At 45.4% G+C, this 27,647-nt stretch overlaps 1 protein-coding gene across 8 annotated transcripts in view; it reads left to right on the forward strand.

Annotated features, from left to right (window-relative positions):
- The first annotated feature begins 407 nt into the window (after window positions 1–407).
- Window positions 408–27,647, forward strand: part of Ptprt (protein tyrosine phosphatase receptor type T) — a 1,096,883-nt gene continuing 1,069,643 nt past the window's right edge. For 7 of the 8 annotated variants that reach the window (XM_042276732.2, XM_042276733.2, XM_042276734.2 and 4 more), the window contains exon 1: window positions 421–641. In XM_042276732.2, the coding sequence (XP_042132666.1) occupies window positions 542–641 (100 nt within the window). In that variant the 5' untranslated portion in view covers window positions 421–541. Of the gene's footprint in view, window positions 642–27,647 lie in introns of all 8 variants that reach the window. The other variant, XM_042276726.2, reaches the window with a different exon arrangement.

The following is a 27,647-nucleotide window of genomic DNA, read 5'->3' on the forward strand; positions in this document are numbered from 1 at the left end:
CCCCATCGTCTTGTACCTGCGCCCCCGCAGGGTAGCCTGTAGACGATGCTCGGCTGGGTGGCGTGGCGTGGGGAGAAGCGGCGAGTACCCCGCGGATCCAGTGGGTGCAAGAGCGATGTGTGTACGCGCGTGACTGCGCGCGAGCGGCCCCGAGCCGGCCAGCCCGGGAGAGGGTGCGTGGGGGAGCCCGCGAGTGGCAGCCGCGGGCGTGTGCCAGGCGCGGGCGTGCGCGCGAGGGTGTGTGTGCGCGGCCGAGGCGGAGCGCCCGGGCGGGCGGCGGCGACGGCGGCGGCGTTAGGACTCGGGGGACACCGCCCCCCGGCCCCCGCGTCCCGCCCCCGCCCAGCCTCGCGCCTCAGTTCGCGCCGCGCCTGGGCTCGGAGCGCAGCGGCGCCGGCTCCCGCAGACCGAGCTCAGCCAGCCCCGGGAGCCCAGCGGCGCGCACTGCCTGCAGCCGCGCCGGCGATGCGGGGCCGCCCCGCGCCCGCCCGAGTCCCGGCTCCGGCGCCCGCGGGAAGGGGCTGAGCAGCCCGCCGCCCGGATGGGGAGCCTCGGCGCGCTCGCCCTCTGCCTGCTCCGGCTCCTGCTCCTGGGGCTGCAGGGACAGCCGCTGCCCGGCGCCCGAGCGCAGAGCACCGCAGGTGAGTGCGACCGCCGGGCTCCCCGGCCCCGCGCCCTTCCCTGCAGCCTCGGAGGAGAAAGTTGGGTACAATGGCCAGGAGATGCGGGGGCCGAATGGCCGGAGTCCCGTCCCAGCCTCCGGACGCAGCTGCTGCGTCCAGGCGTGCCCAGTCCTGCGCTAGGTTCTCTCTGGTCCCTCATCGCCTTACTTTCCTGCCTCTCCCCCCACCCCCGGGCGGGAGTAACTTTCCGCGGTTGTTGAGAATATTTCCACTTGCTGCCTCCCACTTGTCGGAACCTGTCACTCGAGTGTTTTGGGGCGGCGGGATGAGGCGCCGCTTCTCTCCCGGCGGGGAGCACTATCACCCCGGTAGCTTCTCGGGCTGCGCGCGCTCTTGGAGTGGGGGAGCACAGGTCCTAGCAGGCCCAGGCTGCCAGGGCGGTGGCTTTTCCTTTCTCCTCGGAGACACTGAAGATCATCCAGTCTTGTTCTAAACACGCTGCTCCCCTTAGCCCGTCTTTAGCCGCTGGAGGTTCCCGTGGGAGTGTTTCTGTGAGTGACCCGCACAGCAAAGCTCCCACTTCACCTCATGGAGCTATCCTTAGTAATGGGTACCCTACTAAGGTCCTTTGAGTGGAGTGGCTTTGATCAATGAGCTAGTGGGTTTCTGAAAACTTCGGGACACTGTGTTTTGGTTTGCCCTTAGGCAGGGAGCTAGTTCCCTGTGTGTCCCGTGTCTTCCTGGTGGTGATGAGTTGAGCTGCGGAGTCCAGTACCGGGGGAATCTATCTAATCATTAAAGCCCCACTGGTAGGGCTTCCACCCCAGAGTCCCCCAAAGAGGGAGGGAGAAGTGCGGAGGCGATGTAGGAATGCCTCCAAGTTCAAAACCACCTCGAAGTTTCTTAGCACCTTTGGTTTTGGAGTGACCACATTGAGCTAATGTTGTAGGGTCAGGGGCAGGTTGAGGCAAGTCCGCCGGACTTAGGAAAGGGCTCCTTTTGGATTGCTAAGCAACAGCTGTGCTCACATGAGAAATCAAGGGGGGAAGAAAGAGAAAGGAAGGGCAAAGAACCTGCCGGAAGTGAAGGTCTTTAAACAGGCTGCGTTTGAGATTAAGACCTTTCGGAGTCACATTCCGTTGGAAATGTCTTAGATTTTCTCCCTGGCTTGATGTTAAAATGGAAACTGGACACAAGATGTTGGGAAAGGACAGATTGTTTCCGTGCCCGGGAAGTTGGGCGAGGAAATCACTCTTTTTGTGGTGTGTAAAGCTGAAAGACTGGGACAACAAGCAGGAGAAGAGAGGCAGCCGCGGCATCATTCTGAAGATGCTGCCCAGCTCCTGTTTCCCCCCCTTTGGGGTCTGCCTTAGGTGTGCTGTGTTAGGGAGGTAGCAGAAGGATGCTTGGGGCAGTCCTGAGAACCTGGGTATGATTTATGATTCTGATTTAACTCTTCTCCAAGCCTTGGTTGGCTGGCCGCACGTTGAGTACTCACGTTCCCGCAGCAGGAACCAGTTCGAAAACATTCCACCGCAAGTCTCAGACCTTTTTTGGGTAGCAGCTGTAAACCCAGAACCCGCTCCAGAAAGCTGTTCAGGGCTGAACGCACGCTCGTTCTCCATGCTCCCGCAAGGTGGCGCTCGCCCACAGCTGTTAAATGCAAATCGAGCTGCTTTCATCTCAGGGATAGAACTTCGGTTCAATTTTTAAATGAGTAATGTGTTTATTCAGCAGCCTTTTGTTAAAACATTTAGGGAAGTGTGAGGAGGAAGCACCTTTTCTTTGTTTGCTGTTCGGAACACACAGGGAAGAAAAGCAGTCGTGGAATACAGTTTGAGAAGAAATCGACTGTGAAGGCGCCATATGTTTCCTTTGGTTCTACCTGGGCCCATAGCTTTTGCAAAGCTACAATAGCATATATTTAGCAAGCGGCTGCGCTGTTCCCGGGCTCCTTAAAGGAGTGGGATTAGTGGGATTGTGTTGGTGACTTGGTGCGCTCTAAGCCCTGCTCACTTATAGAAATGGGGATCTTTTTTTCTATACATATCTCATCCTCTTTCTACTTTAATGCTAACTAGATCGTTTAAACTTGATTCTTCCGGGATTTTCCTTATGAACATCTGTAATTGTCGATGCGTTGATTTTGCAACTGTTGACTTGTTTAAACGGACTTATCTATTTATTTTATTCCTCATTGTGGTATTGTCGAAATCCAGATTTACTATGATTATAACTTTGGTTTCTTTTGAAGTATCTTATTTTAAACTTTCGGCGAGTCTGAGTAAATAATGCATTTTAAAACTCAGTAGTGTGTTCTCCATATTCCTTTGATCTGAAGATCCCCGGTCTCAAAAGCAATTTCCATTTGTAAGCTTACATCTGGGACACAGAGGGATGATGGGCTTTGCCGTCACTGTTGGTCACAGTGTCCAAAAGTCAGAGTTGAAAGCTGTCATCAGAGGCAATTTCCTTCTTCTTCACTCTAATGTGTTTCACGAACCACCACACTTTTTTTTTGTGAGGAATTATAGAAAAAGAAAAATATTTTATTAATAATAGACAGCAAAACATGATTTGGGATGAGGGAAGTAGACGATTAAGAAAACAGATAAGGGGTTAATGAGTCTATTAATGGGTTTCAGCCTTGCGAGTTAACCCCAAATCTTAAAGGGGACTGAGTCAGGGTGGCAGTTGTAAGCGATGTAATCATTTAACTAGATAATTGCTGCCAGCTACCTCTGGGGACCGTTTTCAGTACAGTTGAATTTTACTTTCTGTTCTGGATTGCTTGATTTGTTTCCTAATAAAAGAACAATTAATGTGAAAACCTGGCTTTGATTCTGTTCCAGCAACAATAACAAACACGAAATAAATGCAGACCTCCTTCTTGGGTTGCAACCTGTATCCTTCTCTTCTATTTCAGTTCCTTCTTGTTTGTTCTAAGTACAGTTTCCACGGCTTCCTGCTGCCAGCTGAGATGGTGTCTCCTGGAGTAGGTGTATCTGTCACCTTTCAGATCCATGATCAGAGGACATTACAGCATCGTTCTTTCAAGCACGGGATACTCCCATGACTCTCTGGCTGCGTGTTGCTGTGGAAACAAGAGCATTGCTATGTAGGCAGTGGTCCTTGATAAATATTTATCGATGATGATGAAGAGATGGTCCAGTCTCGAAGCAGCCAGGATGGGGAAGGGGGAACTGGGTTTGGGAGGCAGTGTGGCCGGGAAAAAACAATCTCAGTGTTGGAGCCTGACTTTCTTGGTTTGAATCCCTCTCCTGCCTTTTGTACTAGCTGTGCCAGATTGGACAGGCTGTTTATCTTCTCAAACCTCCAGCTTCTTATCTCCAAAGTGAGGGTAATTAGAGCTGCCTCCCTGGATTTCGTGAGGACTAAAGGTGGAGATGCATGAGAGAAGAGTGGGTACTCCATCCAGAATGGGAGCTAAGTCCTCTGCTCTCCCCTGGCGTTGGTGTGCTTCTGTTGTGTACCGAAGCTGGGCCTGGGGTGCTCATGCCAAGCCAAAGGAAGCACTGACAAGGAGGTGGCTCCATTTTCATGATGCTTTTTAGTTTTCCTTCCTTTATTCATTTTAAGGAGTGGGGTGGGTTTCTCGAGTCCCTGTTACTGTTTTTAGAAAGGGATTTCAAATGAAAATTCCCAGCAGATGACACTGGTCAGTTTGGTTGTTCCAGGGTTTGTGAAAGGAATGTTTAGTTTCAAACACATTTTGACCTTTAATTGGCATCTATTTAAAAGTACAACTGATTATTATGCTAAAGTATGTGGCTCTGTGACTGTTCCCTCCTGACCACCTTTCCACATACAGTTCTCCTTTGTGGTCAGGCTCTGTCCCTGCCTCTGTTCCTATCTCTTATCAACCCTAGAAATAAAGTGCCTGGTGCTCCGAAGCAGTGGCGAAAAGACAGTTTTTGAAGTTGATAAATAAGCAAAGACTAAGAAAACATATAGTAGGCTATGGTATTCCAAGGAACAAATTAAAAAAGCTATGAAGACAAGCGGTGTCCAACAGGTGTTATGGGACTGGCAAACTCATAACAGAATCAGGTTTGGAAGCCAGTACTGTGTGGATATGAGAAAGTAGTTAGGGCATCTTAGAAAATAGATTCAAATGGAGCTGGAGAGGAAGGAAGGCATGGGTTTTAAAAGGATTATAACCATCAGATGTAGTTGAAAGAGACAGTGGTAAACTCGGATCCATAGTGTTGAGTCAGGTGAGTCAGGGTAGACTGGGTGGGGTCACAAAACTGATGTGGTCTTGCCGAGTGATTGTATTTACCTGGGAGAGAGAGAGAGGGAGGGGGAAGGTAAAACAGGAGAATGGGATTTATTTATTGCCTATGTCTAAGAGTTGCAGGTCATAAAGAGAATATCAAAGGTCAAGTAGGATTCTGGACATAGACACCCTCCGTCTCCAGTGGACCTGTTGAAAGTGAATCTCAAATGTACTGGAATAGAGAAGGCAGAGACATGGAAGGGGAAAATGTGAATAATAAATAGTGACCATTACAGCCTGTTTTGCCCCCAGATTTCAGTGTGATTTCACTTGACCTTCCCTATGTACACAAGGAGGGCTGCTCAGGAGCCCCATTCGATCCATCTTTAGTGAGTCACTAATAACTGTTCATGGGCCTGCAGGGTGGACTGGATGTTTCCCACACCAACCACTGCATATGAGCGGAATGTGCATAGAGACCTTTGTGGTTTTTGACTATTCATCTTAAAATTTTTTTTGGGTGCTGGTGGGAATAAAAAGCAGAAAAAGCATTTTGGTGATTAATTTGGCAATTTCTTTAACACATTAAACCTGTACCTGCCATAGGATGACGCTCCCTTACTTTTAGGATTCGACCTGACAAAGATGAAAATATGTCCAGAGAAAGATGCGAGCATGAATATTCACAGAAGTATTATTCATAGTCACCCTAAATGGAAAATAACCCACATGCTCATCAACTGGTGAATCCATCTAATCAGACATTGCTACAAATAAAAGGAGTGAATTTCAGATAGATGCTAGGACATACATCAGAAATCATATGCCAGGTTTAAGTGTCTAGGTATCTTTCATATTGTATGAGAAACTCAGATACGGCAAACCCATGGAGATAGAGAACACTGGTTGCCCAGCTGGGCATGGGGAAGGGTTTCCAGCAAGTGAATATGAGAGAACTTTTTGGAAGGATGGAAATACATGACCACTGGGAGGTGGTCATGGTTGTTCAACTCTAGGACTTGGCAGAAGATGCTAGGATGATATACTTACAGTGGATGGAATGTCGTGGAATAAAATTGTTAAACTTTTCAAATTGAAGTGTGTGGCGTGACCTTGATGAGTCATTTCTCTGCTTCCACATCTGAAAAGCGGGAATGCCACTGGGTGCCCAAGGGGATGATGGTCTTGGTGTGACCTATCTCTCATCCGTTTCCAAACTACTTTGTTGCAGGGGTATTTGCAGGGCCTGTCCCTTTCAGTCTCTTTAATCTGTGAATTGAATCTCTGAACTAGTTGCCTCCCTACGCATCATTTTGGCAACGGTTAAAATGTTTAAAGCTATCAAGTTTTGGCAAAGAACCTGAGCAATTAGGTGGCTCTATGCATTGTTGAGCAGTGAAGGTTGAAGCGGCCTCTTTGAATACTGCTTGGCAATGCCAGCCGACAGTGTAGATGCTGGCGCTTTGTAGGTGTCGTGGTTTGGTGGCAGCATTTGAGTGGGCAAGGGGGAAGATAATCATTCAGGTGCTTCCTTTCTTACTGAGCCAAGGGTATAGCAGTTTAGCAGAAGTGTGTATGCTCACCAGATAAGGACAGATGTAGCGCTTTTTGGCCCCTGGGTTTCCAGCCAAGATAAATGGCTATAGATTTGAGAAACCAAGCTCCGTATTGATTTTCTGCTTATCTTTTTTAGGGACTTCCATCAACTCTCTGGAAGAATGGTGGTGGTGGTGGTGGTGGTGGCGGTGGTGGTGTGTGTGTGTGTTTGTGTTCTAGGGATCAAACCACAGGGCCTTGCACATGCTAGACAAGTGTTCTATCACTGAACTACATCCCCAGCCTCTGGTTTTGGAAATAGGCTCTTGCTTTTTAATCCAAGCTGGGGACCTTCCTCTTCTGCTTCCCCATGTACCACCATGCCTGACTCACATGCTGATCTTAAATCAGTGTTTACCAGTCTGGACCTTGTTGCCATCCTGAACTCACCTCAGATGGGATACAGAGCTCATCCCCAGCTCCTGCTTCATAGCATCCTCCAAGCCTGTTTCCCAGAACACCCCAGATTCCGCTTCACTCCTATTTGGTCCCATTGGAACTGAAAATGGACATCAGAACAGAACGTGGTTTTGTGGGTCATCCCTCTTGCATGGCAGGTGGTGGTGTATTCATCTCATGAGGACCATTCATTTGTCTTTTCATTATTGAGCAAAGATGAATGAATTCACAAATGAATTCATAAACAAACTCATATCAGCAAGCAGAAATTTTTTTAAAAAATTGTCTGATGTTGGATGGCCTTGACTTCCTCAACTGGCCATAATGATGACTTTTTCTGCTCATATGACCACAGTTTGGACTGTGAATCTTTTCCTTCCTCACAATCTGCAGTAATCTTTGAGAGTCCTTATTTTTCTGTGATAGTAGGCTGGGTCTCAGCTTCACTTCTAGGTGTTTGGACTCAGACATACATCTGGACGTTAAAGAGTCCTAAGGACATCAAAACATGGGATACACATTTTGCTGTTTGTTTGAACACTAGCCTAGAACAGGATAAGACAGACATCTGGTAAAGTCAGGAATTGAAGAGAAAGACATCTAAGCAGCATATTCCCACAATCATTTATCTTTTGGATTTTATAAAGTTGGTTTGAATGTGAGAACTTATTAATCTAATTAAAATGTTTGTCACATTGTCACACTCTGTGCTTAAATTAGTACAGCCTGGAAATTGATGTCACAGTTTCTTTCTTTTTTTTCCTTAGGCATCTAGGAACTGGCCCCTCCATGCATGCATGAGCACTGGCTGGGGACCCCTGCCAGTGTTCACTGGGTGCCAAAACTTTCAGGATAAAAGGAAAACTCTAAGTCTCACCCTAAAAGGGAACTGAGTTATCTACTGCTACATACATACCAGCCTGGGGTTGTTGTATCACCATTTCCTTGCAACGAGAATCTGGTATGCACAACTGAGTCCTCTGGTCTGAGCCTCTTGCTGGATTCAGTCAATGTGTCATGGAGGGCTTCCACGATTGTGTTTCAGTGGAGGGGGCTCTGCCTCCTAGGTTTCCCACAAAGCTGCTGTGGGATTCCTCGGCTGCCTGGCAACCTCAGTTCCTCATGTGCTCGAGTCTGAGCTCCATTCCTTCACACGTGGGCCATTCTCAGCATGGGGCAGATCGCAGCTCAGGCAGATTGATTGAGTGACTAGGGCAGGAGAGAGCCTTGGCAAGGTAGAAGTTACAGTCTCTTGTAACCTAATTTTGAAAGTGACATCCCATTACTTTTACTGCATTCCTTTGAAAGAGGCAAGAGGCTAGTTCCAGCCTACACTCAAGGAGAGGAAACTAAACAAAGGAGTTGTATTAGTCAGGGTCCTCCAAAGACAGAACCAGTAGAATGTACTAGAAGATATATGGCAGACTCTGTCTCTTTATGCACATATATACAGTTATCCTATATATATTTATTTACATATGTTCATTATGTTATAATTATACTATACTAGCAACTATATAACCATATTTATATTAAGTAATCTAAAATTAATTATTCCATTGTTATACTATAGTACAATTGTATTAATATCAGTAACTACTATTTCACATAACATATTATAATTATGTTATTAGTATATATCATTCTATAATATATCCTATATATACATGTACACAGGTTATATTTGGAGATTTATCATAGGAACTGGCTCACATAGTCATGTAGGCTGGCAGGTGTCATTTGCTATCTTCAAGCTGGAGACCAGGAAATGACTACAGAAAAGGAGTGTTCTCAGCTACCTTGAGTTAACCCTTTATGTGTCTCAGGAGTTGTTTGGCTAGCCTTCCCTTTGTGAAGCTGGAGTTTTAGAGCAATTTCTTATTGCTCCCCTGTTTTCTTCAGCCCTACTAAATCTGGCTGTATGAGGTAGAGACACCCCTTCCGTTCTATGGTGTCCAGGTCAGGGATGTTGTAGGTGGCTACATGAAGCCTGTACCACTGTACATGCCTCGCCTGGGTCAAGGGTGCTGCCCTGCTCTGCCATGCCAGTGTTGAGTTCACAGCCATTTCCATGTCTAATCTCTCCCCATTTTGTTGATCTCCAGTTGTCTTAGCTGTCGTTAATTTATTCAGTCCACCTTCCTTCTGTTTGACGTCTGTCTACCATCTCTTTAGTGTTACCTTTTGTGACAGGAGTTGTGTGAATGGGTGTGTGGGGAAGACATCAAGCCGAGACTGAACTGGCTCACATCAGAAGTGGGTGGGGGTGGGAGGGGTGAGCAGTTATTTTCCCAAAGCTTCTAGTCCTCGAGAAGCCAGGCATGCTGCCAGCTGTCTCCCCACATCTTGGCTGGCTTTGCTTCAGGATGGTTATCGTTCCCTAAACAAAACTGTGTGGAACAAAGCAGGGGTCAGCTCTCTGGTGCGTTCACCGCGTTGTCTCGAGGCCACTTTAATTAGGTTTACTCGGGAACTATGGAACCTACTAGAAGTGAGGGGATGTAGCACTTTTAACCCTTGAGATGCACAGCTTAACTGTGCAAAAACCATTAACTGTGGCTACGCACAGAACTACCCTTTGCTTCAAACACAAATCCTATACATAGGTTTTTGCTAGACTTGCCAATGTGACTTTCACAATTTCTACTCAGAAGGTGTCTATTCCAAGTAGCAAAGTAGCATTTCTGGGCTTGACCTTCTCAACACTATTTTTGGTGGTAGAATGCGACTAATTTGAACAAACTCCAGAGTTTCAAGGTCACCACTACCTAAAAAACAAAACAAAACAAAACAAAAAACCACAAAAAACCAAAAACCAAAAACCAAAACACAAAACAAAACTGTACATGTATTTTAAAATGTTTATTAGTAGGAAACTATAACCTGCGTCATTTTTAAAGTGAAGTAGATGAATTCCAGTTCCTTGTCATTATTTTCTTTACCTTTCCCTGTATAAAAACATTTATCTTATATTTAAATGCCCCGGTGTATAGTCTCCATGCTATTGCTGATGCATGTCTCAATTCTCTATTTCCTCTCACCTGGAAAACCTTAACAGCTATCATTTATCCTGGAAGAGATGCTAACCATCTGCTCCTTCTGGGGCTGTAGGGTCCTAGTTACCCCCTCCTTCCAAGGTTACCTTTCCAGGTGTTTATCCAGGAGCATCCTTTATGACCCATGGGTTTTGGGCTCCAGCCTCAGACATCTCTTTGTAGGACTTTAGCTTTTTTGGAGAGCCTTCCTCCTACTCCTTGCTTTATCTCACATAGAAGAGTCTAGGAACTCTTTGCCTTGGGCTCATTGCCTTAGGCTCAGACTTTTATTTTTTATTTTTATCATGCTAGTCCCAGTGGTTAGGTAGAGGACAGCAGATTAATTTCACTAGACCCATTCTCTCCTATGACATCTCTCATGTTTTAAACATGTTTGACTCATTGACTCCTGCTTTGACATGGTGACTCTTGACGGACATCTGGCTATTAGGGTGTGCTCTTTGGTGTTGTCATCCTATTTCAGATGCCAGTGGCATGGTTGTAGAGCTGTGTGACCAAGTCTGTGTACGTGTTACCAAATTTCTACCAGTTCTTTATTAAGTCCCAAAGCATAATTTCCTAAAAGTAAGGTACCCACTGAAGCTGAGACAGGTGAAGTCTATCTTGGTCTGGCCTTTTCTGGCATGCACAGCTATGCATGATGTCAACACTGGGTAAGTCCTGCTTATATTATAGCGGCAGCCAGTGTTTAGCTACGCCATTGCCTTTTCGCCTTTTGTTTGTTTGCTTTTTGTTTTTCGAGACAGGGTTTCCCTGCGTAGCCCTGGCTGTCCTGGAACTCACTTTGTAGCTCAGGCTGGCCTCGAACTCACAGAGATCCGCCTACCTCTGCCTCCCCAGTGATGGGATTAAAGGTGTACACCACCACTGCCTGGATGCCATTGCCTTTTTACAGTGGCATATTGGGTGATTTTATGGCAATAATCTGAGCATTTACTTAAGGAATATTATAGACAACAGGTCCTTCTGGTTTATGGACCAAACTCAGCATCTACAAGGCCACATCCTCTCCCGTGGGCAGAAAACAGAGCTGATCTTATGGGTGAAGCAATCAGATAAGTAGTAATCATGGACATGTGTTAAATTAATCGAAGCATTAGAAGCAGATGGATGGCTTTACCCCTTAGAAGAGATGGGGAGAAATGAAAGTAGGAGACTGGCTAAGACATTTTGGCTTTATCTGTACTATTCTGTTTCTTTCTGAAAAGGGAAACGTATTCAAAATAGTTTTGTTAAAAACAAGTTGATAATTTTTGATAGGGAAGAAGATAGGTGTTAATTGCACTTTTCTTCGTAATAGTTCAAGATTGAAATTAGTCTCTTAAGAGGTAATACTGGGGGTGGCTGGCTGGAGAGATGGCTCAGTGGTTAGGCGTGTTTGCTTCTCTTGTAGGGAACCCATTTTGGGTTCCCAAAACCCACACCAGGCAGCTCACAACTTCCTGTCACTCCAGTTCCCGGGGATCCGATGCCCTCTTCTGGCTAGCAAGGGAACTGCATGCACATGCGTATACTAACACCCAGTCATATACACTTACACAGGAATAAAAATGAATCTTCAGTGATACCAGTGTAACATCTGTTAGTAATATGCAGCCGATAAGGAGTTAGAGTGCATCTACTGTTTTCTCCAATCATCTTTTCAAAAATCAATTTGGATTTTGTTTCCTATGTAGAAAACCTCATTTTAAGGTTGTAATGAGGATTTCCCAGGGGCTCTCAGGATGGCTGCATCAGCTCAGGAGAGAGGTAGAGACCATTGTAGATACATAGAGATAGTTGAGTAAGCATTCATGGGGGTTTGTGGAGGGCCTTGTGAAGTGTAACAGCTGTCCCCTCTCTGTACCCACTTCTCTCTCAGGACCTCCATGGAACAGATGTCATAACTGTTTAGACAGAGCAGATGGGGCAGCCTTTGACTCTGGCATCATATGGGTCCTAATAAGGCTTTTTGACTCAGTCTCCTTGGTGCTGGAGGATGCTGTAGAGATGGGAAGCTTTTGCATCTGTTAATGACCTGGTGACTTCTATGTTTGTTCCTGTTTTGTCCTCTCCCTTTTCCTCTCCCTCCCTCCCTCCCTCCCTCCCCCCCTCCCTCCCCCCCTCTCTCTCATAGAGGTGTGTGTGTGTGTTTGTGTGTGTGTGTGTGTGTGTGTGTGTGTGTGTGTGTGTGTGTGTGTGTAGGCTAGAGGTCAACCTTGAATTTCTTCCCAAATTGTCTTTCACCTTATTTATTGAGACAGAGTCTCCTTGAACCGGGACTTTAGAGATTTGACTAGACCAGTTGATCAGGAATCTCCAGGGATCTGACATCTCTACTCCAATCCCCTCAATGTTGGGATTATAGATGCACACCATTGCACTTGGATTTGTTCTTTTAAGGTAGGTAGGTGCTGAGGATTCGAACTCCAGTCTTCATGTTTGGGTAGCAAGCACTTTACTAACTGAACCATCACTCCAGCTCCCTTTTATTTTTTTATGACTTGTTTTGGAGAAAGGATTTCATTTTGTAGCTTAGACTAACCTTGAACTCATTATGTAGCCCCTGTTGGTCTTGAACTTGTGATCCTCCTGCCTCTGCCTCCCAGGTGCTGAAACTAAAAATGTGAGCTACTATGTCTGGCTTAACTTCCATGTTAAAATTTTTAAAAATTTCATTTTCTGTGTGTGTGTGTGTGAATGTTTTTGCTGGTATGTATGTCTGTGTGCCACTTTCGTGCTGTGCCATGAAGACCAGAAGAGGAGACTGAGTCCCCTGAAACTAGAGCTACAAATGGGTGAGCCTCCCTGTGGGTGCTGGGACCCGCCATGGGTCCTCTGGAGGAGTAGCAGCAGTGCTCTGGACTGCTGAGCCATCACTGCAGCCCCTCAAATCCCATGTATTTAAGTGCTATCATTGTATAGCTCTGACCTTAGGATTTAGAGAAGAAACTTTTTCTTGAAAATCAAATCACTTAAGGTCTTTGATAGAAGTTAAGTATATTAAAAAAACTATTTTTTCTATTGAACTGTTTTGTTATTTGATACCATTCTTTTTTCCCTCAAAGAGAATGAGTTATGAAATCTCTAGGACCAGAGCATGAAACAGAATGTTTCCAGGGTTGCTCATTTCTAGCTGCAGCTCCATCAGACCAGCCTAGATTAGAATGTGACAGTAGGGGTTCGGAGTCTCTTGGAATGAAGATTTCTAACCACTTAAAGTATACAGAAGAGAAGAGCAGTTGGCTTCTATTGGAATGGAAAGTAGAAAATACAGATGTCAAACCGTTTGGTGAAATGATGGATGATAGAGGGATAATAATAGGGACCTGACTCAAAAGTTATGAAAAACACAGGTGCACGGGGTGTGTCTCAGAGCATGAAGGATTCAGAGCGAACATCCCGGGAATAAATGCAGAAGGGAAATGACTGCCAAGGAGGAGCGCCGACACTCTCGCATACTTCAGGTACTTCAAATGAGCCAGGCAGTTGTCAAGGGCTGTACTAATTGTCACTCACCCCATCTCCTTAACAGTCTTAGGATGTGGGCACATTTATGATCCAAAATGAAGAGCAAAGTCATTAGTACTAAGCCCGAGGTCACACACTAGCAAGTGGTTGAGTCAGGACTTGAGCCCGAGTGCCTCAAGCCTGGAATATCTGATTGTAGTTACCAATTTACATTCTCTTTCTCCTTCGCTTTATGCTTGTGCTGTGCTAACTTCATCCTTAAGGGGGAAGTTAGGTCTGCTTTAAATTCCTGGATGGAAAGCTTGCCTTTAGAAATTTCCATGGGAATATTTTTGGGGAGAATTTTAGGATGCTATTTACATCTTATAATCCCACCAGGAAGACATGGTCTTCCCATATATTATATAATAAATTTGATTTCGTGAAGATTCAAGGATTTGGCTGTGAATCAGTTCATGCCAGTGTCTAGGTTCCTAACCTACTGTACTACTGAGTGTTAGAAGATTTCTATGGCAGTAAGAAGTGTGGGGCAGAGGAGGTTATTGGTGCAGGAAGCCCTATTTCTCGCAAGTGACTCTAAACTCTTCTAGTCTTAATAGTGAAGAATTTCATGGACAGATCCCACACATATCCTGAGTCAGATGTCAGTTCTACCTGAGGGGCCCTGTAGCTGGGGGTAGCTGTGCCCTCGAGCCCCAGGCTATGGCCTTTGGTTCTCTGTGGCTCCAGCAGATCCAACAGTCTAAAAAAAATGTGTTTTTCTTGGACATGAGATTACTCTTACAACTTAACAAGGGTGAAATTGGTGCTCACACAATCAGGTGGAGTTGCCTTTGAGTTCACAAATGTATTAGTGTTGCATGTTGCAGCTTTTTCTGTAAAAGTCTCTAATTCTGAGATGAGAGGTCCTGCAGAATTTTATCTTTGACTTTCTAAAGATGCCCAATCTCTTACCTACCTTGTTGACTCTTGCATTGTAAGACCGGCAATAAAGGACAGGCAGAGCCCCTCTTGGTTTCTGCTCTGTGACCACAAGGGTAAAGCATGATCCCTAATAGGCCTTTTGGTTTTGGGATGAGTCTTTCTTGTGGAATCGGGTCAGATGCAGATGACCCATCTGTTCTCTTAAGAAGAAATGCACAGGTGTGTAAGAGGCAGGCTCAGCTCGGTGCTCTGACTTTGGGCTCCAGTTACTGATTATCTCAATCATGCAGTATGACCTTGAACACTTTGAGTCCTCTAAACACCTCCCTCTGGTCATCTATGAAATGAGGCTAATGGTGATGACCTGTCAGTGGTGGGGTGACAAATCATTGAGGCGATACAGGCAAAGTGCTCAGTAAATCCTGTCCCTTCTTGGTTGTATTATGGATTCTGGGGACTCAGCAGAGCCCTGTTACTGCAAGAAAGCACAAGAAGAACATTACTAGGTCGACCAATTGTTTTCATTTGTCTTAGTTACTTTTCAATTCCTGTGACAAAACACCATGACCAAGGCAACTTATAAAGTAAAGCATTTAATTTGGGGCTCGTGGTTTTGATGGTGAGTCCATGGCCATTATGGAAGAGAGCATGCCAGCAGACAAGCAGTCATGAAGCTGTAGTAGTATCTGAGAGCTTATACGTTATCCACAAGTTGAACATAGAGAGAGCTAGCCAGAAATGGCATGAGCTTTTAAAACCTTAAAGCCCACCCTCAGTGACACATCTCCTTCAACAAGGCCACACCCCCTCCTCCTTGCCAAACAGTCTCACTGAGGACCAAGCATTCAAATATATGAGCCTATGGGAGCCATGCTTGTTCAAACCATTACACCATTTATCTAGGATAGAGGTATTTCCCAAGATATGGTACCTTAATTGTCTGTAAAAAAATTAGAAAATTTTTGGGTATATAGGGTGAGCCAGTTACTCTAAGGCCTATTTCATGACCCCAAACTATGTTTAGAGTGACCACCCTGCACATGCTATGTAATATCTGAAAATTAAATATGCAAGTCATATTTATATGAGTGAAAAAGATTATCAGACATTTGGCCTGCATTTAGAATAGCTTTCTGTTCATTTCTGAAAAATTTGCTACTAAAGGAAAACAAATTTTAATATCAGTGTCTGAAGAGACTATCAAAGGGATGATTCATGGGAGTAGGGTTGAGATTATGAGATTCTGCAAGGGATGCTGAGGCACTGGGTGCCTGGAGCCCCGGGGCCCCATCAGCAGCTTTTATCTGTAATGGCCCAGGTAGGAGTTGGCCTAGTGGAGTCCTTTTTTCTACTGCCCTGAGATTCAGAAGGCTGCACAAGCAACTGGCTCCTTGGCCCTCTAATTTTTTGAGCTCTTCAGATGGGGAGTGCTGGTCGGAGCTTGTCTGGCAAAAGGAGAAGACTATGTTCTTTGTCCTGCTCCCCTCATGCCTCACTGTGTTTTTCTTGGCATGGTGGCATTCTTCAGTGGAAGTCTTTCTCAATGTGTAGTCTCTAGTTAGCAGCATCAGCTTCCTGTGGGGGACTTTCCAGACATTCAAATTTTTGAGATTCATCCCAGAATTACTGAATTAAAACCCGTAGACTGGAGCACAGCAACTTGTGTTAAAATGCCTCCCCCACCAGGTGACTTTGATGGATATGGAAAACTGGTAGCTGCTGGCCTAGAACACAAAGATACATCACCCACCTTGGGGGACCTGTGGCCATTCAGGTACTTCTTGGTATGTAGGTGTGTCTACTCCCAAGTCAACTAGTACAGGGAGCTTTGCTGTCTTCGGTTGTAGCACTTTGGAAACAATTGGCTTAATTATCTTGGTGTTATTTTTTTAAATAATGATTTCTACTAGAATTCATGCGCCAAAACGTTGGGCTTTTGTCCTATTCATTGTTGATTTCCTGTGCCGTCCACAATTCCTACACATAGTGTGAGCTTACTGTGAGTGAATAAGTCATGATTTCAGACTTGAGTTGAAGATCATGTGTTTTGTCTTTTATAGTAACAGTTGATTTATCTTACAGCTACCAATCAAACATCCTCAGCAATGTTTCCACTTTCTGAAAGGAAATAATAGTTGATGAATTATAGAAAGAATACCTGAAGTGCCCCAATGCATACCAGAAACAATGGCACAATGTCTGTGTCACCCAGTGCCCCACTTAACCTTCATGGAATCTCTTTGAATCTGCACCACTTCAAAGCAGTGTACCAAATATTCTTGAGGTTATGAGGACTACTCCCAGATGACTGTTCACTGACAGAACCTGGGCTTCAGTCTAGCTTGTAGCCACTTGCGGGGCAGTGTCCTTTTCATTTCAACATTGTGCAAGATTCAAAAGAGCCTTCTGGATTGTAAAGAACAAGTGCATTGTAAAAGAGTGATTTGACCTCGAATACATTTTATCTGAGGTCACCCAGCATGTTTGGAAAGGAAATAGACAATGGAGTCTGAGAGAACAGAACTCAGTCTGTGTTCTCCAGCAAGTTACTGTACCTTCTTGAGCCTTGGTTGACTGTGTGTCTGCCAGTGGTTCTACCAGCTGGCAGGAGTTTTGTAAGCATATAAAATAGTTTCATGGGGTTGGTTATAATATCTAATTAATACACAAATTATATGATAAATCTCAATGTCATGCGTAGATCTGAGTTAGCTCTTTGCTAGGAAAATTTGTTAGACCTCACAATCTCTGGAGACATTTTAATCCCCATCTGGACGGGTATTCTTATCATCCTTCTTTCTTTCTGTGTGTCCTCAAGGAAAATAATTTTTCCTTTTTCTGAGTACCTAGTTTCTTCATCAGAAAATGAGAATAATTGTGCTTCTCTCATTGGATGATTGTGAGCATTATGTAAAGATGTAAAATAGTGGATAGACAGTGTAGAAATTATGATCATGCTAAGTGTGAATTTCCTCTGCCTGTCAGATATGGTTGTGTCTCACTGCTGTGTATTGACATACAGATATGCACCTGAATTGGTAGGTACCAGGCATGGTCTTATTTGGGAATGGCAAGTGGTAACCAGATATCCCTTCAAAATCCTTTCTTATTTTCTCCAGAGTCCTACTGTTTAGGAGGCTTGCCTTCTCTTGCACCACACAGAGCTGTGAAAGTGGCCAAAGTGATGTTGAGCACACGTAGAGACCTCTTATCTTTTCTGCCCCAGACTCTCCTCCAGTGGCTAAAGTTTTGTAAGAACTTTTAATAAGTTTGCATCTGATACACTGAGCTCAGAGGGTTTAAAAGGAAGGGTGACCTGCTGTTCCCGAGAAAGAGGCTTGCCAGGGAGGTAAATAAAAGGAGTGACAGCCCGATTGTTAGAGAAGAGTTAGGGAAACAAAAAGACACAGTAGTGAAGTTCCAATAAACTCAGTAGCCAGAGTTTCTGGGTCTGTGGGCAGGGATGGTTGTGTTCCTCTAAGACCCCACCTGTTGCTTTGCTGAGATCCTGGCAGTCATGACCATAGTGTCAGGGGAAGAAAACAGGAGTGAGCTTGTAATACAGTGACTCATATTTTCTAACCTTGAGTTATAAGAAGTGACTAAATTATTCTGTCAGGTTCCCATGATTCTCTTTTATAATGCTCCACTTTCAGGCACATCCTCCTGGCAGATCCTTGCTCTTCTCAATGGCTGTTGAGTCTTCAGTGACAGAATCAACCCAAGGCCCTATGGGAGCGGAGTGTTGGGAAGATTCTGAACATGCTGTTTAGATCCTGATCCTGGGGTGAACACTGAGGTCCCCTTATGTCAGGAAAGAGGGCGGGGAAGTATGTGGATTGTTTTTAATGGCTTTCCTTACACAGATTGTCTTGTGTTTGGCATGATGTCTTCAGACTCAAGACCTTGGTATTTGGAGGAGTAAGTGACTTAAAGGATTAAACTGTAGCTTTCTGGATGGTTCTGTTGTAGAGTCAAGCTGTCATAGAAGTAGCTTGAATGGAGGTATAGCAGATGAGCGAGCAGCAATAGGAGAAGATGCACAAAGGAGTGTAAGTTGGAGGGAGAGAGCAGGGAATCTGGGTGGTGTCCAGCACACAGTCAAGGGACTGGACACATGCCCACTGGGCTTGGCTGTATCCATGTCCTTGGACAACAGAGCTTCTTCTCTTCTTCCTCTGACTTTTTGAAAAATGTCCTTGAACTATCTCATAAGGGGAGTGTAGCTGGAGATTTCTCCAGTCCTGCCGGGGCCCGTAGCCACTCAGACCCAAGTAAACACACAGAGACTTACATTACTTATAAACTGTGTGGCCATGGCAGGCTTCTTGCTATCTAGTTCTTATATCTTAAATTAACCTATACATCTATACCTTGCCACATGGCTCGTGGCTTACCAGTACTTTACATCTTACTTCTCATGGCGGCGGCGGCTGGCAGCATCTCTTGACTCAGTCTTCCTGTTCCCAGAATTCTCTTCTCTGCTTATCCCGCCTATACTATACTTCCTGCCTGGCTACTGGCCAATCAGCATTTTATTTATCAGTCAATCAGAGCAACACATTCACAGCATCCCCAGCAGGGGAGCAAGTTTACAGCCTAGGGTTTCAGTTCAAAATAATGTTTATTTTCCATGGGAGATGCATATAAGCAATTTCTGATGTTTGGATAGCAAACAATGAAGTAGTAACTGCTAGAGACACTTCCTGTCTCTGGATGTCACTGTGATTCAAATGGTCTGGGGAAGCCTTGGGGTGTGGAACTACTTAACTGCACACTGGTTGTGGTGCAAACCAGGTCAGGTTCTGTCATGACCTCTGCCTCTTAACTTAGAGAGGTCTGTGAAACAGTTTGACATTTCTCTTTGTTATTTGCATCAAAGGGAAAGACTTAGCAGCTGATGCTTTTAGCAAGAAAGGGCTACAGATTGGTTTAATGTAGAGATTAGTGTCCAATATATTTCAAATGTGCAAAAAATTTCTTTTTTTATTGAGAATTTTATACATATACATAATGTGTTTTGATCAAATACACTCCCCATTTCCTCTCCTCTAATTTTCTCTCATCTCCCAAACTACCTTTCCCTCCAAGCTTCATGATCTGTCTGTTTCTCTCTCTCTCTCTCTCTCTCTCTCTCTCTCTCTCTCTCTCTCTCACCCAGTGAATCCACCCAGTGCTGCCTGTATGGTGTAGGTGGTATGGGTGTAGGACCATCTGCTGAAGTGTGAGTAGCCTTCCAGCAGCTGTATTTCCCTCCTTTCCCAGAAGTCCTTGATTTCCAGTAGCTTCTCAGCTAGGGGAGGGATATCATGAGCTCCTACCCTGCCTATGCTGGGATTTCAGCTGGCTTGATCTTGTACAGGTCTTGTGCTTGCAATCATAGCTGCTGTAAGTTGATATGTGCAACAACCCTATCATGCACAGCAAATATTATGTCTTTCTTTCTTTTGTAAGGTCTCATGTAGCCCAGACTTACCTTGAACTTTCTGTATACCTGAGAATGACCTTGAACTCCTGGAGCATTTGCCTGTATTCCTGAGTGCTGAGATTATAGATTTGAGCTGCCACAACTGGTTTATGTGGTGCTAGGGATTGAAGGCTTTATGAATGCTAGACAAGGACCGTATCAGCTGAGCTTCATCCTCAGCCTTCTAAATGTGTGCACTCTTACGGCGGTGCAGTAAGAGGTGTGTAGAAAGTTGACATCATAACTTCTAGATTGGATGACTTGAGAAATCCAAATTGATTTGAGAAAACCAAAAATGATGGTTTTGACTCTGTTTAACTGTCCCTGCATAGCAAAGTCCACCAAATTAGCCACTTAATATACATTTATCACCTCCCAATTCTGTGAGTCAGTGATCTGAGAATAATTTACCTGGGTCCTTTGCTTTTGGGTTTCCTTCGAGGCTTCCTTTAAGGTGTCAGACTGGGCTATGAGCTCATCTGAGGTACTGGGGAAGGAACTGGTTTTGTGTTCTGGGAGTTGATGGCTATATTAATTTCTTTTGTAGGTTTTTGGATTGAGAGCCTTGAATCCTTGGGGCTGTTAGCTAGAAGCCATCTTCAGTTTCTTGCTGCAAGGATCTTCCCAGCATAGTATCTGGCTTTATACTTCCACCCCAAAGTAACAGAAAAGATACCCCATCACCTTTACCATGTCTACTTGTTAGTAACTAGCTCTTAGCCTTCCCACACTGAAGGGAAGGGTATTTAAGACATTATAAATGCTCTGGGGTATTCATTGGAGGTCTTCTTGGAGCCTTCTTTCCATAGACTCACATCTCAAAACCTCCTTTAGCATACTTTAGACCCTTGCTACAAAAGGTTTTGCTTCTTTAGGTACAAGAAAGGTTGAAATTTAACTAGAAAACTGAAAGAGGGGAGTGGAATATCCTGATAAACTTGCTGAAGTTACTTAGCTATCTGATGAAGGCTTTGAAATATGTGGCATCCTCTTGGCATCACTATAACCCAAAAGTAGTCGGTATTTCTTAGAATACAAAAGAAATCAAGAGTCAGAAAGAAGTTTGAATCTGCTCCACTCTCACAAGGGTTCAAAACTGTTGGATTTTTAAAGTTGTCAACAGTCATTGAGAGTAAAGGTTTTGTCAGGTTGACTGACATGGTGGCACTTCCTGTCTGCTGGGGGAGGGGCTTAACTGGGGCTGGACCAACAGTCTAGGCTGAATATCAAGATATCAAGGTGCAGCATAAATGGGAACAAAGGTCAAATGAGGCTCCAGAGCAGATGTTGAAATCCAGAGGACTGGAGACAAAGTAGAAAGGGGTTAGCTAAGAGCTGAGTCTCTGTTCTCTCACACAGGGAAGAATTGGTGAGAGCTGTACTTTTCTCCACTATTCATTCACATCTCCCCCGTAGCATTGAATTTGGACTTTACAAAACCAATTGAAGCCATTGTACGCCGATGTCTGCCAACGCCAAGGCCAGTTTTTCTCTCCCCCGACCTTCGTCTGCACAGCTGTGATTGGAATTCTTTCAGCTTTCTCTTGTAGGATAAAGATGAGTGGAAAATGGAAATGTGAAAATGCAGGTACTCGTGGTAATCTGTTCGAGGCAAAGATGGAGGCTCTCAGACGAACGGAAAGTGTTGACTGTTTAGCCGCAATTGGTTACTGGTCAGATGGCTTCAATTGGGAAGGGAAATGAAATGAAAGGACACACATGAAATGCTGGAAATGTATCTCCCAACTTCATTCTCCCAAGGCCAAGTTTAGTGAGAGAAGGAAGTGCAAAATCTTTAAAATCAGGGTCAGAGAATCAGCATTGGGGAAACACAAAAACCTCCAGTGAGTCAAATGCAGAGAAATCAACAGATCCATAGAGCGTGTGAAAGGAAGATGGCTTGCTCCAGACTCCTTAATCAAGGGGACACTGTTCTGCTCCCTATTGACACATTTTAAAGGAAGCTGATGACACCATCAGAGCTGCCACACAACTGCCAAAGGAATTTTTGAAAGCTTAAATCAGAGCAGACCCCTCCCTGTTTCAAGTTGTCCTGCTCTGCACTCTGATGCAAAGCTCTCAGCCCAAACCACTGCCTTCTGCCTGGTAATGTCCCCCCACCCCACTTCTGCCGTTCACTTGATTGATTGAGGTTAACCCAGGGATAGCAGACTGCATCCTGGGGAGCCCAGTCTGACCTGTTGCCTGTTTTTGTATTACATGAGAATGAAGAACAGTGTTTCTGTCCTCAGGGGTTATGAAGATTATATGAACTTTGAATTTCAATGTCTGTAAAAATTGGAACATTACAGCTCATTGCCATTTGCTTCTGCATCATCTGTGGCTGCTTTCATGTTAGGGCGGTGGAACTGAGTATCTACAGTGAAAACCAAATGGCCTGTGACTGTAGCCTGGCTGTTCATAAAGATGGGCCACTAGCCCCTGTTCTTACCACAGTGGGAGTTTTTCTTTTTCAGGTCAACCTGTGACTACCTCAGGGCTTTTACTCTGTGTTCTACCTATTCTTCATTTTAGATATATTATTGCTTTTATTTGTGTGTGTGTGTGTGTGTGTGTGTGTGTGTGTGTGTGTGTGTGTATGTGTTCTGTCTTTATGCTTGTGTGAGTGTATGTCACATGTACAGGTACCCACAGAGGACAGAAGAGGATGTCAGGTCCACTGGAACCAGTTATAGGAGGTTGTGAGCTGCTCATCTTGGGTACTGGGAACCAAACTCAGGTCCTCTGGAAGAGCGGTACTGGCAGGCCCATCTCTGAGAGCCATCTCTCCAGACTCTCCTTTTCCTCCTCCTTCATAATTTCTATCCAGTTATTCTTTGTTTGCTGTTCCCATTTTCTCGTGATGTTCATTGGTTAGTAGCATCACTTATCTCAATGTCTTTCTTTTCTTACTGGCTTGTTTATCCCACTGGAAAGCAAAAGAGACAAATAAAATTCCTTTTTTGATTGCTGTCTAGAAAGTGCCTGGCTGTCCCTGTGCAGAGATGGAAGATTTTAGTTGCTGCTGCAAGGGTCTGCTATTGGTGGGGTGGTGAGTAGTCCACTTGCCTCTAGTCAGGGATGTTTCTGGCAGCTCTGACCCTTGGCTGTGCTTAAGGGATGGGAAGTATTGCTGCCTGGACTGAGCTGGTATCCAGTGGCCATCATAAAAAGCTAAGCCCTTTGGTGTGGTGGGAACCATACAGACTGAGCTCCAGTGATGGGAGGGGAGGAAGGTAGAACATGGCAGCCCCAGACTAGAATCCCAAGACTTCCATCCTCGCTGCTTCTGGAGTAAGGGACCATGGAGACTGCCCATGCACATCTGCCCTTGCAGAGAGGCAAGGTCATGCTCCCCAGGGACTGCTGAGGTTGCTTTGGGACATTGCTTGATGTGACCCGGGCTGGGAGAACACAAAACAGATTTTGCTTCTGCAGAAACCCATGGCTGCTCTAAGTTTTCTGCTCATGGTATCATGGTTAGGAAGGGAAAAGGTGATTTGGAGTGAGAGATGTTGGCTCTGTCACCTGTAGATTTCTGGCTTGTGCCTTGATTTTCTTATATGTCAAAGGGATATAATGACAAGAGCCACTTCATAAAACTGATGTGGGATTACAAGAGTCAACACATAGATGAAGCACAGAGCAAGCGTCCAATGCCAGCTGTTGCCACAGTCATCATTATCTGGTCCATTGCCCTTGCATGCCCACAAATGATGTCTTATAAAAGTTTCAACTCCTGACATCAAGTGCCATTCATGGAGTAAAACTCAGAGTCTCAGTATGTGTTTCTGTTTTGTCTGGTTTTATCAACCCCCCCCCCCCCATGTGTAGCATGGTTATTTAATTACATCTCCCTGCTTCCTGCCCTCCAGTTTCCAAAGCAGGAGTCACCATATTAGCATGGTAATGTGGCAGTAATAACCTACCACGTCTGTGTAAATAAGAAACATCTGTGCAATATTTATGACCCATAAAACATAGTTACACTCTAAAATGTTGTTCTAATCCCAAGTAGGTCATTGTGATGGAGCCGTGATCTGAGGACCCTCCTGGGGCCTCCTGCTCAGCTTGCTGGGGTCTGTGCCAGCCGCCCAGATGGGAGTGGGCAGTGCCACATGGCAGTTGGCAAGGGGCAGGCTCCTGAGGGGATTTTATGTCCATCAGAGCAAAAAAAATGAATTGCCTTTTTGCAGCAAAAATGGGGTAAAGGTGCTTTTTATCAAGAGCAGCCAGCTTTGGGTTGTGCGCAGGGTTTAGGATCTCTGGGCATGCTGTAGCGAGTGTGGAAGCTTGGCATAGTGTCCTGACACCATGAACATTTGGTTTGTGCTGCCTGTGGTGCAGTTTTGCAAGAGCATCCAGAAGACTCAGAATCCAGGTTGTAGCCCAATCTTAGTAATTGTGCATGGAGCCGCAGTGGGTGATTTCTGAAATACCTGTCATTCTCTTTGGTCTTAATTCTCTCTCTGACTTCCCACCTAATCTTCTCAGTGGCTCATGTGCTTTTATAAGCCAACTTACAATTCTTTTGTGTGTTGTTTTTGTGTTTATGCAGGCACATGTGTATGCCCGTGTGTGTGTGTGTGTGTGTGTGTGAGAGAGAGAGAGAGAGAGAGAGAGAGAGAGAGAGAGAGAGAGAGAGAGAGAGAGAGAGAGAGAGAATGCATGAGAGGCCAGAGATTAGTGTCAGGAGTCATCCTAAGTTATTTTCTATGTTAATTTTTGAGGCAGGGTCTCTCACTGAGCCAGGAGCTCACCATTCAGCTAGGCTGGCTGGCCAAAGAGATATAGTGTCCTGTCTCTGCTACTGCAGCACTGATGTCCATGTACTGCCATGTCTGGCTATTATGTAGGTTTTGGGGATTCAAATTCAGGTCCTTGTGCTTGTATGGCAGACAGTTTCCTGACTAAGGCATCCTCCCTAGGCCTTATGCCTAGGATTTTTATGTGTGTTCTGGGGATCAAACTTGGGTCTTTGTGCTTGCATGTCAAGTACTTTATTGACTGAGTCATCTCTCCCATCTCTAACTTAGAGATTATTTAATGAACCCAACGCTCTTCCTCTTTCATGCTACTTGATGTGTCCTTAAAGTCTGCAAACTCATTTGCAAGTTTAGCTAAGGGGAACATAAGTCAAAAGACAGATTTATCAAGTTCTGTGTTCTGTAAACAGAGTATCACAGGACTCAGCGACAATTTCCCATGAAGGGTCAGATTAGTAGCCACAGAAAAAAGTGTAAACAAAGGGACTTGGCTGTAATTCAGTAAAATACTATAAAGTGGGAAGCTGGCCAGAGGCCCATGGTTTTCAGATCTATCTATCGGTGGTAGTACATCCAGCAATAAACAGGTTCTGGTGTGATGGTACATGCCTGTAATCCCAGTATTTGGGAGTATGAGGCTGAATGACCATGACCGAGAGTTTGAGGCAAGCTTGAGATGTATAGTGAGGTCTTGTCCCAGAAGATGGAGGAGAATTAGGAGAAGAGATAGAGAAGGAACAGGAGGAAGGAAAGAGGAGGAAGGGGAGGAAAAAGAGCAAATAAGTCAGTTACCAAGTGTCCTTCTTGGTGAATTGTCGTCCCAAAGTGACCTTCCCATAACCCTCATGCTAAGGCCGTGGAGCTGAATATGACCGAGGTTTTAAAAGTAAATTATTTACTTGTTTGGTCGTGTGTGTGACGTGTGTGACAAACCTGTGTGTGCAAGTTAGAGGACAACTTGTGCGAGTCAGTCCTCTCCTTTTGCTACATGGGTTCTAGGGAATCAAATTCTGGTCCTCAGACTTGGTGGCAATCACCTTTACCCAGTGAGATGGCTCACTGGCCCCTGGATCAGTATCTTACATACCTGTAAAGCCCTGCCTAAGTGTTACCTCTCCTTATAACCCAAAAGTAACCACGATTATGGCTTCTAAACATAGTATATCTTGGATTATATTAAACCCTGTATAAAGGAGCATTGGACTTTCCCCTAAAATATTGTTCTCAAGAGGTGGACCTGATGGGTAGCTAGTGTGGGCTTACCTGTGAATTGGATTTATGTTACAATCAGATTGTTGGTGTCCTTTGGGCTTCAGTTCATTTACCAGCAAAATGGGACCAGCAGGCTTGTGCTGGTCTACTCAGAATAATCAATAGGATACTGTGTGTGAGATGCTCAACTCGGTCCTAGACAGAACCTGTCTGATTTTTTATTTTTCTTACACCTCTGCGTGTGACAGTGTTCCCCTCTGGGCCTGTTATTCACTCTGCACATAGCAGGTATAATCATCAGGCCTCACTGTGTGTTGGTAACCCAGTCTGGTCAGCCTCAGCATGGTCACCTTCTCTCAGATCCATGCTGGCTGCCTCCATGAGGTCTCAGTTGCTGTACGGTTTTCCCAGGACGCCAAACAAATGGCCCTTGTGGGGGATTCCTGGCATGGGGACCTCCCAGCTCGTTGGTATTCTGAGGACTTCTTACTTACACATAAGCACTTGTCTCTCGGCTGAGGCTGCAATGCTGGGTTGGCTGGCAGGTTGCACCAGGCAGCCCTGCTTCCTGCAGGGGATTGGGGATGGGATTTTTCATGCAAGGGAGGGAAGGCAGGGGGATAGCTCCTCTATGGATCTGCGGCTAGTGGCCCAGCAATACGCATAGCAGTGCAGGGTGGAATCAGATTAGGAATGAAGCCATCTTCACCAAGGAGGCCTTGACCTGGGTGCAATAAACCACAGCAGCAGCAGAGTTAAACATGCCTCGGGGCCATGAATTGTCTCTTTCACGCTCAAAGCATCTCCCCTTCTCTATCTAGAAAGGAATATTTTGAGGGTCATTATCGATGTTGCTGAGCGTATTACAGGGAAGAGGTGCTCTGTAGCCGGATTACAGTGCCATAAACCAGAATGTGCTCTGTCAAAGGACAGGGGAGCCGCCATCATCTCCCTTTGTGTGGGAAGGCTGGGGTTGGTGGAGATGAGAAGGAGAAAGGAGACAGCCATTCTTCGTGGCTGGGATCCTGCCTGAGGCTCTGCCAGACATTACTCTGCAAAATAAAGGCTATTGGCTGGGAAGAGCGATACTCCTGCCATTTTACAGGTAGAAAACTTGAGGTTGAGAAATGAGGGATCTATTGCCCCGGTGTTGGTGAACAGAGCCATGTTAGTCATAGTCTTGTAGAAGATATGGGGTGCCTGCCTGCATCCTTAGGGGACATTCCCTCTGCAGTGTGACCAGGAGATTGGCAGATTGATTCTGATCTCTTCAAAACCAGAAAGGATGCACCCCTCCCCCACCCCTGCAAGCATCTCTCAACAAGTGGCCCTGGACAGTGATCCAGGGACAGGAGGACTGGTACCCCAGCGCTCTCACGGCACAGGTGTGTGTCTGACACCGGACCAAATGATGGTTCGTCTTCCTCACTTGGCTCTCAGTTTCCTTGTCTGTGAGGTGGATGTTGCCAGGCTTTAGTGCTCAAAGAAAATAAGACCTTTACCGTTCCTGAGAAAGGGGTAAAGGGAAGTTCCCCGACAGGCCCTTTCCCTGCACGGAGGCCTGAGAAGTACACCCCGGCCTCAGTCACGACCACTGGTGCATGGGTGTAGCACAGGGAACATGTGGTGGTCTCAGAGCAAGAGGTTTTGAAGAGCTTCCTCGGAGGGATGGTGACAGCAGAGGTGTTGCTTCTGCGGAGGGGAGCCTGGCGAGTGACTCGGCTCCATCTGTGGTCAAGTCGTGTGCTGAGGGCTCAGCCCGAGATATATATTTGTTTTTTTTGAGACAGGGTTTCTCTGTGTAGTGTCTGTGCCTGTCCTGGACCTCACTTTATAGACCAGGTTGGCCTCGAACTCACAGAGATCCCCCTGGCTCTGCCTCCCAGGTGCTGGGATTAAAGGCGTGCGCCACCA

Source organism: Peromyscus maniculatus, chromosome 4 (genome assembly GCF_049852395.1).
Source record: "Peromyscus maniculatus bairdii isolate BWxNUB_F1_BW_parent chromosome 4, HU_Pman_BW_mat_3.1, whole genome shotgun sequence".
Taxonomy (NCBI): domain Eukaryota; kingdom Metazoa; phylum Chordata; class Mammalia; order Rodentia; family Cricetidae; genus Peromyscus; species Peromyscus maniculatus.